General features: G+C 38.9%; 1 protein-coding gene across 1 annotated transcript in view; it reads right to left on the bottom strand.

The window, feature by feature from the left end:
* Positions 1-1709: 1709 nt before the first annotated feature.
* The window catches only part of SYT16 (synaptotagmin 16), a 109889-nt gene continuing 94628 nt past the window's right edge, over positions 1710-16970 (bottom strand). The window contains exon 6 of the mRNA XM_059182265.1: positions 1710-14034. Within this exon, the coding sequence (XP_059038248.1) occupies positions 13721-14034 (314 nt within the window). The 3' untranslated portion in view covers positions 1710-13720. The remainder of the gene's footprint in view (positions 14035-16970) is intronic.

The following is a 16970-nucleotide window of genomic DNA, read 5'->3' as shown; positions in this document are numbered from 1 at the left end:
TGACCATCTGAGTTATATTAACATTTAAAGATGGGTAAATCTCTGTTGAAGGAATGTCAGAAATAACAATCATTTGTCAAGTTTTTAGTTCTGCAGATGATTTACTTTAAAACTCTATTCCCTCTGCAATATTCTGCTCACAATTTCATATGACTTGCTTTGGTGCTTTTTTTTAAGAATTTAGTTTTGTTTTGTTTTTTAATTTATTTATTTGACAAAGAGAGAGAGAGAGATCACAAATAGGCAGACAGGCAGGCAGAGAAGCAGGCTCCCTGCTGAACAGAGGGGCTCAATCCCAGGACCCTGGGATCATGACCTGAGCCAAAGGCAGAGGCTTTAACCCACTGAGCCACCCAGGTGCCTCTTGCTTTGGTGTTTTTAACAGGTTACATATGTATGTTGTGCACATACCCATGTAGAAATGCTCCTCCATACTCAGGGCTGTGAGCTCAAGCTCTACCCTGTGGCTCTGGAAGTGTCAGTTCAAGCGATCTCTATTTGCAAAACTGCCCTTGAACAGTGTCAAAATGCTCTAGGTGACTAGTGTGCACAACTAAAATCCTCAGCCAGCCCACAGTGCTCCAGAGCCACCATGGATTAGGAAGAGCTGAACAACAAATGAGCTGATGGTTAGCAGGTTTTCCTTAGATAATTGCCACTCCTACAACATTTGACATAAGACAGTTTTTTAAAAAGGAAAAAAAAAATGTGTGCTCATGTGTAGGAGTTTCCCACCAAAAGGATTCATTTCGCTGTACATACAGATAAACTACAATCCCCAGCCTTCCTAACCATAGGTGGACCCATGTGACTCATTCTGACCAAAGGAGTTTAGACAGATGTGGTGATCACTGCCTCGAACATGGGTCCCTTAATTGTACCTTTGATTCCCCTGCTTTTTCTCCCTCCTCCATTTGCCTGGCCATCTACTCCTTCAGAGGCCCCAAGGACTCTGGGATGACCCTCATCTCAGTCCCTGAGATGCTGCTAAGAGAGAAAGCTGCATGGGCACGAAAATGTCTTGGTGAGAAATAAACTGGTCTTACACAGACTCACTAACACTAAGAGTTGTTTATTATAACAAGTAGCATTAATTATGTCAACTAATATAACATGCAAGGATGATAAAAAGATTTTCCCGGAAACATCTAGACACTTGTTTGTTTGGGGGATGTCAATGATGTGTTTACTGCAGTGGAGGTCTGACCATGACAGCCCTGCGCTTGTATTCTAGCTCGCTGCCTCAGAGCCTTGGAAACCTGTTCCAACTGGATATACACAGACGGCCAGGACTCCAGACAAAAGTCTCTCTGATGAACAAATACTGACCCCTTTGTAAGGAATACCTACATTTTTGTCTTCTCAGAATCCTCTTCAGATGCCATTTAATTATTTCAGGTGATCTTTATGTATATGTAACTCCTTACTTACCCAATATTCCACACTTTAACATTTGAGTTGAAACATGTTGATTCATGCATGGGTTCAACATAAAGGCCTTGAGCATCCTAAAACCAAAGTAAATTATAGGAGTCATAAATGTAACACTCATCACCCTAATATACATATCTGCAGTTGGCATGGTTTTGGAGTTAATGGTTTCTGTATATACTAAAAGAAGCAATATCATTCAGACCCATAAAATTTGCATGTTGATGCTGCAAAACTGTATCTTTTTTTAGCATAAAAAAATTTCACACGTATACATATAAGCCATCTGCTTAAACTTTATTGATAAAACCAGTAGCAGCAGTTTTACAAAATTAGAATGATTTTCAGATTTGAACTATCATTGAGTTCAGTTGCAGCAGACATTTTGTACAAACTGGGGCTAATACTTCTATGTTTCTGCTTTAAACAAAAAGCAATTCGAATTTATCCTCATGCATTTAAATATCTAATACAGAAATAGTTTTTAGGCTGCATAAAATATGCTTCCAACACCACTGTTAAGACAGAACATCTGCTTTAAGCATTATTTGTACAAGAAAAACAGTAATTCTTCTAGTCACAAACCTATTCTTTTATTACAGGTAAACAATTTTATATTTTCTAACATATTTTCAAGGGTGTTTCTATCCCAAGAGTATGGACATTAGTAAATATATCCCTGGCTTGCCCAGTTAGAGCACAAGACATAACAATACAGTACATTACAACCACTGTTATGAAATCATGAACATTACAAAAGGTAGAAAAGTACTCTAGTTTTTAAGTTTAACAATTAAAAAATTTCCAAACCTCTTCCTATGCACTAATTATTCATCAATAGAAGTAATTTTAGAAATGGGTGGGTCATTACATTCTATAGCTGTTTGTTTTGGTGACAGCTGGAGATACATTCATGCCTCTTAAATAGAAGACACTGTAAGTCAATAAGTCATACAGTGAGGAACACAGGGACACCTACATGGAATGTTCTGAAGATTTCAGGAGTTTCTAATAGGAGAGTTCGACTGTTTGGAGGAGAAAATACTTCTCGTTTCTCTCTTGAAATTCTGGACCACCCAGGGATTTCTTCTCTGCTAGAAAACTTTGGAGGAGAAAATATGACAGCAGCCAGATCTAGAATTGCCCGTTAAGTAATGGGACCGGTTTGGGACAGCTCCTATCTTACAACTAACAAGTCTGCCCTGGAAGAATGAATTTGCCCATGGAAGCCTCCTTCTGCCTTCTAAATCTAAAGGAAGACCAGATTTTAAGCCACATTATGCTAAATTGTCCCCACAAGTGAAAACCATAAAACTATTGACCGCCATTCACAACCACTGAAAACTCAGGACAGTTGATTCCAGTTAACTCATTAAAGGAAACACGAGATAGAAAAGGCACATGCTAACAATATTAATACATCTCCAGCATCCAGCTGTGAGTTGAACAGACGTACAAACTTCACTCCCTGCTGAGAACAGTGTGCTCCATGTAGGGTAAAATCTCCCCAAAATAGCTACGTATGTTCAAAATGAATGAATCATTCACATTTACTTTTTTTTTTTATGCAAGTTCTTCAAGGACACCCATCAAAAGTTGAGATTTAAAGGAAAACCAATAAAATATTTTAAAACAACAGAGCTGCACACAGTATGCATATGGTGAAACATAAATGTGTGAATGTGAACAACTGTTTCGGATGCCATATGAAGACCAAAAAAAATCGAGAGTCAGATTTATCTCGCACTGTGAACACCAAATATTGCTATGAAATCTTGGATGTACCTTGAAAATGTTTTTTTTAAATCCTTACATTTTTTTTTTCCTGGGAGATGATAAATGGTATTTAGGAAGAAAATGATTATGTGGGTGAGGAAAGTCACTTCAGAGGGGAAAGCTGGAGAAGTCTAATTCTCCAAGAGAAATATAATAGACTGAAGGACCTTTTTTAGTGGGGGAAGCGTCTTTCCAAATACTGTATTCAAATTCTATCTTGTGAAAACAAATGCTATCCAACTTAATGCTTTCCCTGCACTCAAAGTTAAATTGTTCTTTTTTTTTAAAAAAAAGATTTTATTTATTTATTTGAGAGAGAGACAGTGAGAGAGAACATGAGCGAGGAGAAGGTCAGAGAGAGAAGCAGACTCCCCGTGGAGCTGGGAGACCGATGCGGGACTCGATCCCGGGACTCCGGGATCATGACCTGAGCCGAAGGCAGTCATCCAACCAACTGAGCCACCCAGGCGTCCCAAAGTTAAATTGTTCTAAAGAAGAAAGGTCCGCATTCAACTCAAAGATTGGCAAGCCTGCCAAAAAGATGGATTTGCAATTTGTTCTGTGGTCCGCATGTCTGAACAGAAGAATCCGAACCTAATACTTTATTCCTAGCTTCTCAGAGACTGAATGGCTAAAGACTATTCTGACTGTAACTTTTAGTCAAATAACTGACATTCTACGAATATAGCTAGCTCGATGATTGGCAGAGATCTAAAAGTGTCAATTACTTTGATATATTGACATAAAGAGCTGATTTAACCTTAAAATAAAAATAAGAAACTATCTCATGGGCTTCAAAAACTCTCAGTTCTGCAAAGGGTGTTTCCATCTATTGCATGGTCATACCTGTAGTCCTTGTCCATAGTGGGAACTCTGAGTGTTTGTGGTATTAATGAAGGAATGAATGAATCTCATTCTTATCACAACGTGGTGAAAACAAGTAAAATGAGTATTACTATTCCCAGCTGACAAATGCAAAATTGAAGGCTTAGAGAACTTGTGACTTGACATTCACTTTAGAGCTCATTAAGGGAAGACTTGGTATAGAACATAGGCTCATTAATTTTAATCTAATCTGATACTCTTTCCGCAACCACACTTTCCGCTCCACAGCAACACCCGGTCCCACAGGTTGCCGCAGCTACAAAGCAAAGGGCAGTCAGGGCACGTGAAAATGTCAGAATGTTTCCTAGATATTGATCCTTAGTCGGGTCTTCCCATTCACCCAGTGGGATTATCAGTGTTATCATTCTGACATTCACCACTCATTCATTCAGCCTCCCCATTCGCATGGGTCATCCTGTTCCTAATGTGGAGCTCCTCTGTGCTCCAGATGCTTCCAGACCACTTGCTGCCCATTTGCAAAACTGACTACGACAGGACACAGTCATGGAGCTTCCCTTCTCTTGGCAGCAGTGGTCAATGTAAAGTCATATACACTAGTAACAGAAGGTGCTTTTCTGCCATGAATCAGTAATAACGTAATTAGCACTTTTTATCAATGTGTATTTAAATCAGTGCTCGACAACAGAGAACACCACGGAGTTGCTAAATTTGGGGATCCTATCCTCATTGCCTTCAGAACCTTCTCTGCTTAGATTCCAATTGTGAAATTACGTCATGTTTTCCACAAATCTTCTCCTCACAGGTGAAACAAGCCCAATACCACGGAGGTGAAATTCAAGTCGGATTGGAAGTCGCTACGTGTCAGTTGATGTCTCGTATGGATTAACCCATCTGGTTTCCTCGAGAACATGCACGTTAACAAAATGAACAATAGCAATGAGAACTAAAAATACAAGTAAATAATGAACAGACCAGTACTTCCAGACAATGGGATATTATTATTCAGTGCTAAAAAAGAAATGAACTGTGAAGCCATGAAAAGATGGAAAAGAAAGTTAAATGCATATTACTACATGAAACCAGCCAATCTGAAAAGACTACATACTGTATGATTCCAACCATAGGACATTCTGGAAAAAGCAAAGCTACGGAGACAATAAAACAATCACTGGTTGCCAGAGGAGGGATGAATAGGCAGAATACAGGAAAATTTTAAGGTAGTGAAACCCCAGGAGTGAACCCTAATGTAAAACATGGAATTTGGGTGGCAATGATGTGCTGGGGTAAGTCCGTCACAGTAACAAGTGTACCCACTCTGGTGGGGTGTGCCGTAGTGGGGGAGGCTGTGCAAGGATGGGGGCAGGGTGTGCACAGGTACTCTGGTTTCCACTCAAATTCGCTCTCAACCTAAAATTGCTCAAAAAAGGTCTATTAATTTTTTTTTAAAGCAAGTAGATCACAAAGACCGTTATGCCTTTTTCCATGAAAATAGAGGTCAGATCTTATTTCAAAATACTATTACAGAAATGTCTTTGTGACCGTCAAGTATACAAACACTAACTTCTTATTCACGAACTTAAAATCTGCCTTAAAATTAAATTTTTAATCCTGGAAAACATTTTGTTTTTCATGACAACGAACTTTGAGCTACACCTGGGTTAGTATGGTGGCATAATAAAAGACCACAATACAATTTGGTAGTGGTGTGAATTAATGAAGATTATCATGGCCCCTGGGGAAATGGCAAAATTAGTAAGATTTGCTCAAGGTGTCATCTATAAGGAACTTGATAAACTCTTTTAAGAGAGAGTGGTGGCCCCAGAATGTGAACATAGTATACAGAATAGCTTGCATGGAAATATCATTCTTTTAGTGTACATCTTCCTCATCAATCAGAGTTTTCAGTGGCAGCCTTTTACTATCTTTTCCCGCAAATCAAGGTCTTCATCAAATAAGAGCTGTTACCTTTTTTATTATGGACCATCAACTGGGCAAAACAAAAAGACTTTCACCAGTAAGAATTTTTAGGCCATCAGAGATTCTGACCTGGAATCATGGGTTGAGACATATTTAGGTGATTTTTTAAAATTTTTTAAATTTTTTTTTATAAATATATAATGTATTTTTATCCCCAGGGGTACAGATCTATGAATCGCCAGGTTTACACTTCACAGCACTCACGATAGCACATACCCTCCTCATATTTAGGTGATATTTAAGATAAGTTTCTATGAAGTTAAAAATTATAAACAGTAAATCCATTGGAAAAACTCCTACTTTTCTTCTATTATAAAATTGAAAGTAAGAGTTAGATTGATTGAGGCTGGTTCAACTGACAAGGAAGGGACACTCCCAACATTGACCTTTACCCATTTTATAGGGTTGTCTCAATATATATTTAATATATAATATCTAAGACAAATGTTAATCAAAAGAAACAGATCGCTAAGCAGGGATCCTTTGTTTCACACCCTTACTCCTTTACCTGGCAGCTGCTGTTTCCAGTTCACTCTTTCAAAGACTAAAAGGTAGCAATGCCTTTCAGCTATTAAAACATGGAGCTTATAGGAACTGTATCACATTAGTTTGTATACACCTAGCATTCCAGGCTCTGACCCACTTACTGCTTTATTAAAGTTATTCAGTGTTCAATTATAAAAGTGAAAAATAGTAAACATCCAACCTCTATTTCAAGCTATAACTCTTTTTGTTAGTGGAATGGAATGCTGTATTTCTTCCCTCCGATGTAAAACATATCCATTTATTTTGAAGGAAAGCATAGACTGATAAACAGTACATTTATTTCTTAACCAGAAGCAGAGTAATAACTTCCACTTTCCTTAAATCCTTTCCCTTTCAACAGGGAGTAAAGAAGTCATTACAGAAATACATTTGACAAAAATTAAAGGGCCATAAAAGATCTTACTGTTTATCTAGCTTTAAAAAAATGGAATATTTAGAAATAAAAGCAATTGTTGAACTCAAACTGTTCTACTCCTCTACCATTCTCCAGTCCCTAGTCCAGAGCCTGAGATAAATATACTCAATATCTTTTGAAGGAATACATTTTGTATAAAAATTTAAAAAATAGTAAATAGATATTTTGAGGGGAAAATGAAGTAGATGAAATAATACATAAATATGGCAGTACCAGTGGGCAGGCAGCCTTTTCCCATTCTCAAAGAAGAGTTGGTAGGTAGCATAGTTGCTCAAACGCTTGAAGTAAAAACTCCCATGGAGACAGCTTAAGGCAGCATCAGTGACCAAGGGAGAGCAGGTAGCAACATTTGGGGGTAGTTTATTCTAGGACATGTCCACAGGCTTCCATGACTGCCTCTGAGGTTGTTCTAGAAAGCCTCAAGCTGTTTTACAGGTTCCACAGTGGCTATAAATACAGCAGATTATTGTCTGTGTCTAGGATACTGCTTTGAGACCCAGGGGAAACAAAAACACCACAGGAGAGGAAACTCACCCAGAGCCTGCAGGCATCCCCAAAGTCACCTAAACAAAGCCCAAATGGGAACTCCCCAGACAAGTCTTATATGATGCAGAGAAAGATCAGTGTCGAATCAGTGTCCAAAGGGCAAGAGGACAGGCCTAGAGTGTTGTTATTGTTGATTCTGTTTGCAGGTCATATACAAAATATTAGACTTAGAAGGAACTTTAAAAAGACTATCTTTCTGGGTGCCCTCCTTTTCTCCTTTAGACAGAACCCACACTCCACACAGAGGCTTCTATCTTAAAAGCTTTCCCAAGATGCTTCTGTGCTCCCCCTGGACGAGTCCCCCTCCAGCATGACTATCGCCCACTCTAGGTCCCAGCTTCTTAGACACTCTCTCCAATGCATTCAGCCAATACATCTCGCCTCCTTCCAACAATAACCCATAACAAGGAACTCTGCTTCTTACAGCACATGATCGGATCAACTGAACAACTGTTGATAAACATTGTTTTTATCACGATGACTAATTGCTTCAACTGCTTCAATGTGTAATCACACCACTCCAAAAAGTTGAAAAAAAAAAAAAGATTTTAAGTCCTGTACTATCCCAAATATCCTGGTGCTACACCCAAATAAATCAAATGAATACATCTTGAATTAATGCAAAACAACCTTCATATCCTCCTTCTTATATTTAAGTTAAACTCTTGTGACTTGATTTGGATGGAAGCTCTGAATCTGTCCACGTGACCGAGAAGAGAAGGAATCATACCCCAATAAGAGTTCTTCATTTTCTGGGTTACTGTTCCTAGAAATCACTCTACAGCTTTGAACTCCCATCCATCCCCTGTAACTTCCCTACATGCTGAATTATTCCAAGAAATAAAACAAAAACAAAAAAACAAAACCCTAAGCGAAGTGATTCTTCTCCAGTTTCTCCATTTCTCCTTAATTAGAAATCCCAGAACCTGAGTAAGCACTGTGGCAATCTGGCAATATTGGGAAGGTAGGCTCATACTTCCCCATCCCAGAATCACATTCAGTTTAAAAGAGCAAGTAGTGCATGACTGGTTCTTGGCACTTGGTTACCCTTAAACTTGAGGTGGTTTGTTCCCAACCATTTCTACAGATCAAATGTCCACAAAAGTTTTTCTAAATTCTCAGGAAACTCTCCCTTTTACTCATGATCTGAACACTTGAGAGCAACTCAACATGCTTTCTATTACATCAACAATTCACCCTTTAAAACCCTTTCAAAAAGGAGTTAGTATGAATTCTAATAGAATTCCTTTCATTGTGATCTCCTAAGGGAAACGCTGATTAGTAATTGGTCCTGAAAAGAACTTTCCAATTAAACAGTTAGATGAGTTTTGATAGCTGCATTAGATCAGCTTTGAAAATCTGCCTATGAAGATATAATATGGATATATAAGCATAGGCTAAAAAATTGTCCATCTTTAAATGAATATCAGCAAATTGCCACACCATTTTTTTTTCTTTTTCATATCAAAGTTGAAATAGGTACTCAAGCTGTCACCTTACCAACTCTTTGGATGGGTATATGGTGCTCTGCCCATACTGAATTGTAGAGAAGAGCTGGAGTTGAAAAGTGCTTTGTGTCTGATTTAGCAAGACGTGTACACAAGCACCAAGGCTTTCCATCCCCTCTAGAGTAAGGGGGTGAAAGATGAAGATTTGGTTATTGTATATCATTTGGGTTTTATTAAGACTCAATATACCAGGCTCATCTCTTTTTAGGTTATCCCATAAACCTTCTTTTTCTTTAAAAATTCAGACCAGCTTTATGAATCTACCCTTTTCATAGTATCTAAGAATTGTTTATAGTCTCTCTCTAATGTTACTCTTATTTCCACGAGGCAGAGAAACAAATTTAAAGGCTTTATTCTTGATTGAGTATGGTGGAGGGGGGATTGAATGCTTATTATAGGTCAGGCTCAATGCTGTCATTGTCCTTTAAAAACTTGATGAGGTAGGTATAACTTCCATTTTCCAGTTGAAGTGTCAGGGACACAGACTGGGTAAATAATTTTCTTAAAGGCCACACAGCTAGTGAAGTTCCATCCAAACCCAGGGGAGACTGTAGCCTTTGCTAACTTCAACAAACTAGATGGGTCTCACTTCCCTCATCGGTAAGGATTTTCCAGAATTCTACAAGTTGTGAAAAAATAATAGCTAGTTAACCTGAAATGTGTTTTGGTTTGTTATTTCACTCTTCCTGAATATATGCCAGTGGAGGCTGAAGGGATCTGGCAATATTTATTTATTCTTGAACTCTTCTATACACATGCTATATGATTTTTTGTTTGTTTGTTTTAATAGTTCTGCCTAGCTTTCCTTTTTGGAACAAATGAATGATTTTTGATATTTTTGTCATTTCAGGATTATCATTTGTTCTTGCTGTGGATCAAATAGAATAGGATGCACTTTGGCCACAGTTCCCTTAATGTAAGAGGAGACACTGCATTGTGTTTTCTGCCCTGTTTATTGTTAAAGCATGTATCTCCATTTGGTTTTATGTCATCTATAAATAATCCTCTTCTATCACTTTCCTGATCTTAACATACTAAGTTCTGTGCTTCAAGAGGATAGTCCGGCTTTCGGGAGCTCCACAGCTCAAAGTCTGTGCTGTGAACCATCAGTTTCCTAAACTCAGTGGCCATCAGAGGAGCACTTTCACATAACCTGATGGTTAGTTTCAACTTAAATGATGCGTTACTTGAAAAGAAAGGCATTTTGGTTCTCAGATAAGACCATCCACTACAACCACAAGATAGAGCACCAAGACTGACCGAGAGGTGCCAACAATTTGTAAAATACTGTGAAAGCCCCTATGCTGCAGAGGCAGAGGGGAGGTTCTCCCTGCAGCATCTCATACCACAGAGGACATCAGCGTTCAAGCTCAGTCCGTCACTATTATTGAAGAAGGAGCAGAGGGCCCAGTGCTGAGAGGGAATGAGGGCACAGTAGCATATTCTGTTTGCCCCCTCGCAGTCACAGTTAGGATTCTTTCTTGAACTTTGTACAGGTGGATGCCAAGCGTAATACATCCGACAGTGGTACAAGTGGTACAGGCAAGACCTCCCTCCACAGCTATGCTACATCAGCAAAAACAGGGTCCCAAACAACTGTGCATCACACAGGGCACCAGTGAAGGAGAGAGGAGCAAGAGCAGATGCCTGGCTGCCTGGTGAATGGCCCATTTACAAATTCAACAATAGTCAGAAGGGAGCAGGGAGCACAAGGGCCACCACGGTGATTGGCGAAACCAGCACTTCTCAATTCAGTGTAAATTAATGCCCTGAAAGAAGACACACTACAAAGCAGATTTCCATAAACCTAGTGCTTCATTCACCCTCTACAATATTATTTAAAAAGCACTATCTTTAGGAAAAATCACGGAAGGAACTACTCATGCAACAAATACTGGCGCTTCTTCCATTTCAAATGTCTCTGTGAGATGTTAATTATTAGCTAGATAAAATAGGCAAAAGGAGCTTTTTTACCGCCGAACCAACTAATTATCTTTCATAACTCTCTTAAAAAGCAAATGTAGATGTAAGAGCTCCAGTGAAAAGAAAAACATGCTGAGTGCATTGTGTCTAGACGTTGCCAAGCAAATAAAGGGAGCTGAAATGTACAAAATCAAAAGATCTTACTAAACCAGAATTTCAAATCAATGTAAAAAAAAAATTCAGCCTCATATTTTAATGTATCTTATCATTAGCATTTTATATTTATACAGTCCGCTTCAGATTGCTGTATATTCAAGATGTACATGCATCCTACGTGGTGAATAGCACCAACATAGTAAAATTATACAAAAATTAAAAATGCTTTTCAGGCATCTCATTCCTTAAAATCTGCACATTCCTGTAACAGTCTCATAAGCAGACTACTGGAAAACAGATCAAACCCACAAGGATAGCTTCACTGTACCAGCAGAAAACCCTAAAAAATGGGTGGATTAAAGCAGCAGAAAATGGAGCATAGGTGATGACTAGGCGCATACGACAAGGGATGTAGCAAAACATAGAGCAGGAAAATACGAGGGGGAAAAAAATCCAGGATGGTCAGTACAATATGTGCAGGTTTTTTTTTCAAATGTAAATTTTAAAGTGAATGCTGCTTTTATGTTACTGCATAAAGGAAAGCATAACAAGGCTGCTCTACTTCCCTTTAAACACAAGCACATAAAGAGGGTAAGGGATGTGAAAAGCCAATTCTTTGTGCTGCTACTTAATCAATTGCACTCAGTTCTACTCAATGACACAGCCACACTGCAAAGACCACTCAGCAGTTAATGGATATAATGTTGGAAAAGCACTTTGAGGTCTTCCAAAGAAAGGTAGGGTAAAAACCCAAAGGAACATGGTTTTTATTACTTATTCCCAATAACTGAGCAGTGTTATAGATGAAACTCCCATGACCCAAAAAGAAATTAAGATATTAATTTATTTTGCTAATTCTGATACTTCCATAGGAAGTCACTTCTTTCAAAATTGGGTACTTGAAATCACAGAAGAATTATCCTGTGCCCTAGTCTCTTCTTGTCAGGATAACCATTACACATTGCACGGTAAGGAATAAATATGTTCTTCAAGTGTTACAGCCTACGTCTACAATCTGTCAAATGCAGAGCTGAGGAGGAGTTCTGTGTTTTTAACTGTATACATCCATCACTAGCTATCACTCTTCCCACAGACAGCAAAAAGTCAACAATGAAACATAAAAGCTAAAAATAAGTGACTGAGCAATTGCTCAGAAGAGCTGCACATTAGGCACAGTGTTAGATGGACACACATTCCTTTCCCATCTTTTTTTTTTTTTTTTTTTCACTGACAATTTCAGGCAATTATTATTAAGGACTCACAGGTAAGCAAAAGAAAAATAAACATGCACGGCACAAATATGAAAAAGTCAGTTGGAGATACAATTTCATGCTTATCACCGTACAAGATCAGTGCTCTGAATGGCACATGCCCAGAGTGCAAGTAGTGACTAATATAGGCTGCTGCAAATGTCATGGAAAATGACAATTATAGGCACTTCAAATGCTCAGAAAAAAAAAGAAAAGAAAAGCAAAAAAGAAAGAACTTGGTGTCATTTCATACAAGCCGAAAATATTTCTTCATTCATAGGTATTATAACATGTTCATTTCTAAGAGTCAGTTAAATCAACATTTATTAAGGACATATTGCATATAATCTACTATGCTCTAGTGATGGAAAATAACTGCATAAAAAAGAATATGGTTTACATGCAAATGTACATTCAAAATATATTTATGAGTATATATCAGTGAATATAGAAAAAGTACAATCTAAAGGAGAACTCTCAATTTAGAAAATCAACAAATCCATGACTTAAGTAGGGGTTTTTTTTTTTGTTTCTTCAAATTCTGTAAGAATTTATTAGGTGAGAAAAATAGCATAAAAACCTTGAAAATTACAAGTTGGAAATCTTACATATTAAAAGGAGACAAGATGTCTTTCAACAGTGTTTTTCAACTCTGTTCTACCTTCAAACATGATTCATCTAATCAAATCTCACAGGAAACCACAATATGTAAGCGAGATAAAGAAAGGTATTTAATGAATACAAATTTGTTTTGTAAGTATAAGTTTATAACATTTATTTTTAAGTAAATAAATGAAGAGTTTTGTTCATAGAAAGAAAAATGCAAAAAGTGGCTTATGGATGCTAGTTATACTCTCTTATGAGCCGTGGTATGAGATTCATTTCCATAGTGGGGAGGTTTGGGCACCATATTAACAAAATTCTGATTCATACACATACCTGGTTACAAATAGTGAGATTCACCAGCTCCCTTGTGATCTCAGGTTACTCTTCAAGCAAACAGAAACAGCAAGAAGCTTCATTCCACAGGTTGAACCCAGACTCAATAATCTATTAATACAAATTAACTCATTATCACTGTTCTCCACTATGGTTAATTTTCCATAAAGTACACTTGACCATGTATATGTTTTTTTTTTTTTTTAATTATAATATCTGAATCCAAATCAAACCTTTGAGAGACCCAAATGATCCTGCCCGGAATGTCCCAGCGTTTAGTAGACTCTAATTGTAAACCTGTCTTTAAAACGCCTACCAGCCTGTGCTGAGTTGGTATCAGTGGTCAAAACACTGGTCGCAACACTGGTCACCGGGGCAGATGTCACATGCAAATCCTGCTGCCAAAACTAGGATTCGAGCAAGGTGTGCCATCTGCATATTTGCTGCCCTTTGGTTTCCTTCATTTCCTCCCAATGGTCTTGTTCCTCTTCTCCGCTACTGTTTTGGCCCAGAGCAATCCAACCGATCATCTCTTTACGCTTCATAGTACGCCTGTTATAAACGGAAATCATCAGTGTGACATCAGAGAGCTGAAAGAGGGCCACCTGGAAAACAAAGGTCTCCTTGTAGACGGGATTGGGCTGACCACGTCGAATGGACGTCTTACAGCGGGACATCTCTTGACCCACAGAATTGAGAAGGAAGAGCTTTCCATATGTATCTATGGAAAAAAAACAAGAGAAATGAGAAAATATTAGAGCTTTCTGTGTTGCTAGTTTCATCACAGTATTTACATGGGATTCAGATTTTTTCCTTTTTAACATACTGGGCAGCATCCTTAGGCCTGGTATTTGCTTTAGGACTAACATATTTTCCAGGAAGTATTAAGGAAAGGGATTTTTACCGTCGATGGTTAATGTTTCATGCAGCCCACTACAGGCACCTTGCTGATGCTCACTAGAAGGTCTACCCGCACAGAGGAGTATACACACGTAAACCTGTGTACGACGGTGTGTTTAGCCAAGCGTGGTTCTTCAGCCACATTTTATTTATGTAAAAAGCAATAAAAACCTTTTGTTCTATGTGTATTTTCCTTTTCACAATCAAAATACTGTTTTATGCCTAAAAAGTACTTCCTCTTCTTACACTCTACATATTCTTTGGACCATATTATTTTTTTAAGATTTTATTTATTTATTTGACAGAGAGACAGAGATCACAAGTAGGCAGAGAGGCAGGCAGAGAGAGAGGGGAAAGCAGGCTCCCTGCTGAGCAGAGAGCCTGATGTGGGGCTCGATCCCAGGACCCTGAGATCATGACCTAAGCCGAAGGCAGAGGCTTAATCCACTGAGCCACCCAGGCGCCCCTTCTTTGAATCATCTTATCCACTAAATGACAAGTACCAAACCTTTATCTCTGACCTGGACTTCTCTTCCAAGCTCAAGATCCAGCTCAACACCACAATTTTCCCCACGGATATCTCCCTGCACTCGTCTCACTCATCATGTCTCCAACTCTTAACGCTTGCGTCTCCAGGGTCCCCCATCTCTGCAAACAGTAGCATCCTCCACTCAGTTTACTTAAATCAGGAGTGAGGAGGACATTTTGACAAGACTGGCTCCTCACCCCTAGTCTGGCCAATCCATCACCAAGGTCTGTTGATTTTATGTCCTAAATAGCTCCCAACTCTACCCACGCCGTTCCATCCCTGAAGGCGCAGAACTCAGTGCGCAGGCAAGCTCCAGTCACCAGCCTCTCTTACCTGACTTAGGACAGGTCTCCTCACCCAGCTCCCATCACCAGGCTACCCAATCCCACAGTCAGAGGGAACTCTGTAAAATGCAAACCTGTTTATGTCTATGTCACTCTCACTAAAAGACAAAGCCTAAACCTTCAATGTTGTCTATTAATCTCAAGGCAAAACCAAAATTTCTTGGTATGGGTGACATACTCTGATCCTTTTACCTCCCAGTTTCACTGGGCACCACTGTCGCCCTTATAAGCTGCATTTCCCCTACACTGACCTCCCTCTGACCCACACTTCTCTTTCCCTTTCACTTCTGCACAGACTGTATGTGCTCTGATACCACAAGTGCTATCCACCTTCCCATGATTTCTATTCATTAGCTAGGTCTGGATTTGGGTTTATCCAGGAATTTTTGCTGACCACTTGCTCCTGTCCTGACCAGCTCTGGGTGCCATCAAAAATCTAGCTTCAGGTTATCCCAGGACTTAGCACCCAGCATTATCATCACCTGTTTGCTCCTCAGCAAGGCTGTCAGTTTGAAAGTGGAATTGCCTTGTTTACAGCTGTACCCCTGGTTCCTGGCCTAGTGTCTAACACATGGTAGACATTCAGTACATATTAAACATTTTGTAATGAATGTACATGACTCTCCAGCAGGCTTGACCTTCTTTTTTCTTTAGGTTTCAGGTTTTCAAACTTCTAAAATGAAGATTAAACCCCTTGGTTTTATCACCCTTGCGCTGGAATGCTAGAAAATGGGACTGGCCTCGTATGTTTAGCAATTTATAGGAAGGAAAAAATGATCCAAATTTTACTAACATAGTCTACTATTTCTGCTGAAATTCCCAAATAGATACTTACAAAGGAAATTATCCCAAAGAAAATTCTATTTTTATTAAAATCACATAATTCATCAATTTTTTAACCCTCTCTTAATGACAGTTTTTAGCACTAACTTACATGTGTCCTATCCTTTAAAAAAAGAAAATCCAAGTGTTAGGGTGTTCCCCAGATTCTATCATTCTGTACATTTTGTTCAATGCTGGCTGAAAGCGGATTAGTGTTTACTGCTCACTTTCCCACCTAACAACCAGTCAAACTTTTAAAAGTGTAAATCCAGATCTCTGTAATTTACTGTTCTCTACAAGAGCATTGTAAGATGGGAAACAAATTACAACCTGCAGTTTTCTTTCTATGTTGATCTTTTTCTATTCCGGCTTGATGTGTTATTTTATTCACTTATCTGCTGAGAAACACAAGGTGTGAAATTACACTTCAGGTGTGAAAACACTTCTCTGTCTCGGAAACAGGCCTCGCCACTCTTCAAACTGCTCTGCTGAGAAAGCTGTCAGCAAACCAACCATGGGGAGGGGGCACGGAATTTGTGTTTCCACAGCTGTACAGCTCCATGATTCCTATGGAAGTCCAATCCAGTCACTGAACTGCTCTGGCAATTCTTCCCTCGGTTATGGCAGAGGACATTGAGTTAATCTTGCAAACAGAGACCTGCTCATTTCCCAAAGTGCGATTTCCATCTTTATCTTGTCACAGATCACTTTCTCATTATGAGAAAGGTCATTTGCGACCAAACCACCCTCACTGAAGCTGAATGATACGTGTATGACAAAAGGGGGAAATAATTATTTGATAAACAATGCAGTCTGAGGACATGTAACCAAAGGAGGGGAAATGTTGTTGATGGTTCCAGCTCAAAGGGAAATTTTCCTCAGGAGTATAAATGTGTTTACTTTTCAGTGTCCAGAGTCAAGACTGTGCCCAGGGAAGTGGACCTGTGAGGAACAGTACAGAGTTTGCTTGGGGTCTTTTGGGGTTCAATGACTTACTCCAGTGAACACCAGGCAGAATGGATGAAGAAACGGTCAAGTAAATATACAACTTCACTGAATTCC

This window comes from Mustela lutreola, chromosome 7, assembly GCF_030435805.1.
Source record: "Mustela lutreola isolate mMusLut2 chromosome 7, mMusLut2.pri, whole genome shotgun sequence".
Taxonomy (NCBI): Eukaryota; Metazoa; Chordata; class Mammalia; order Carnivora; family Mustelidae; genus Mustela; species Mustela lutreola.
The sequence above is the reverse complement of the archived record's forward strand: the minus strand, read 5'-3'. Positions and strand labels throughout refer to the sequence as shown.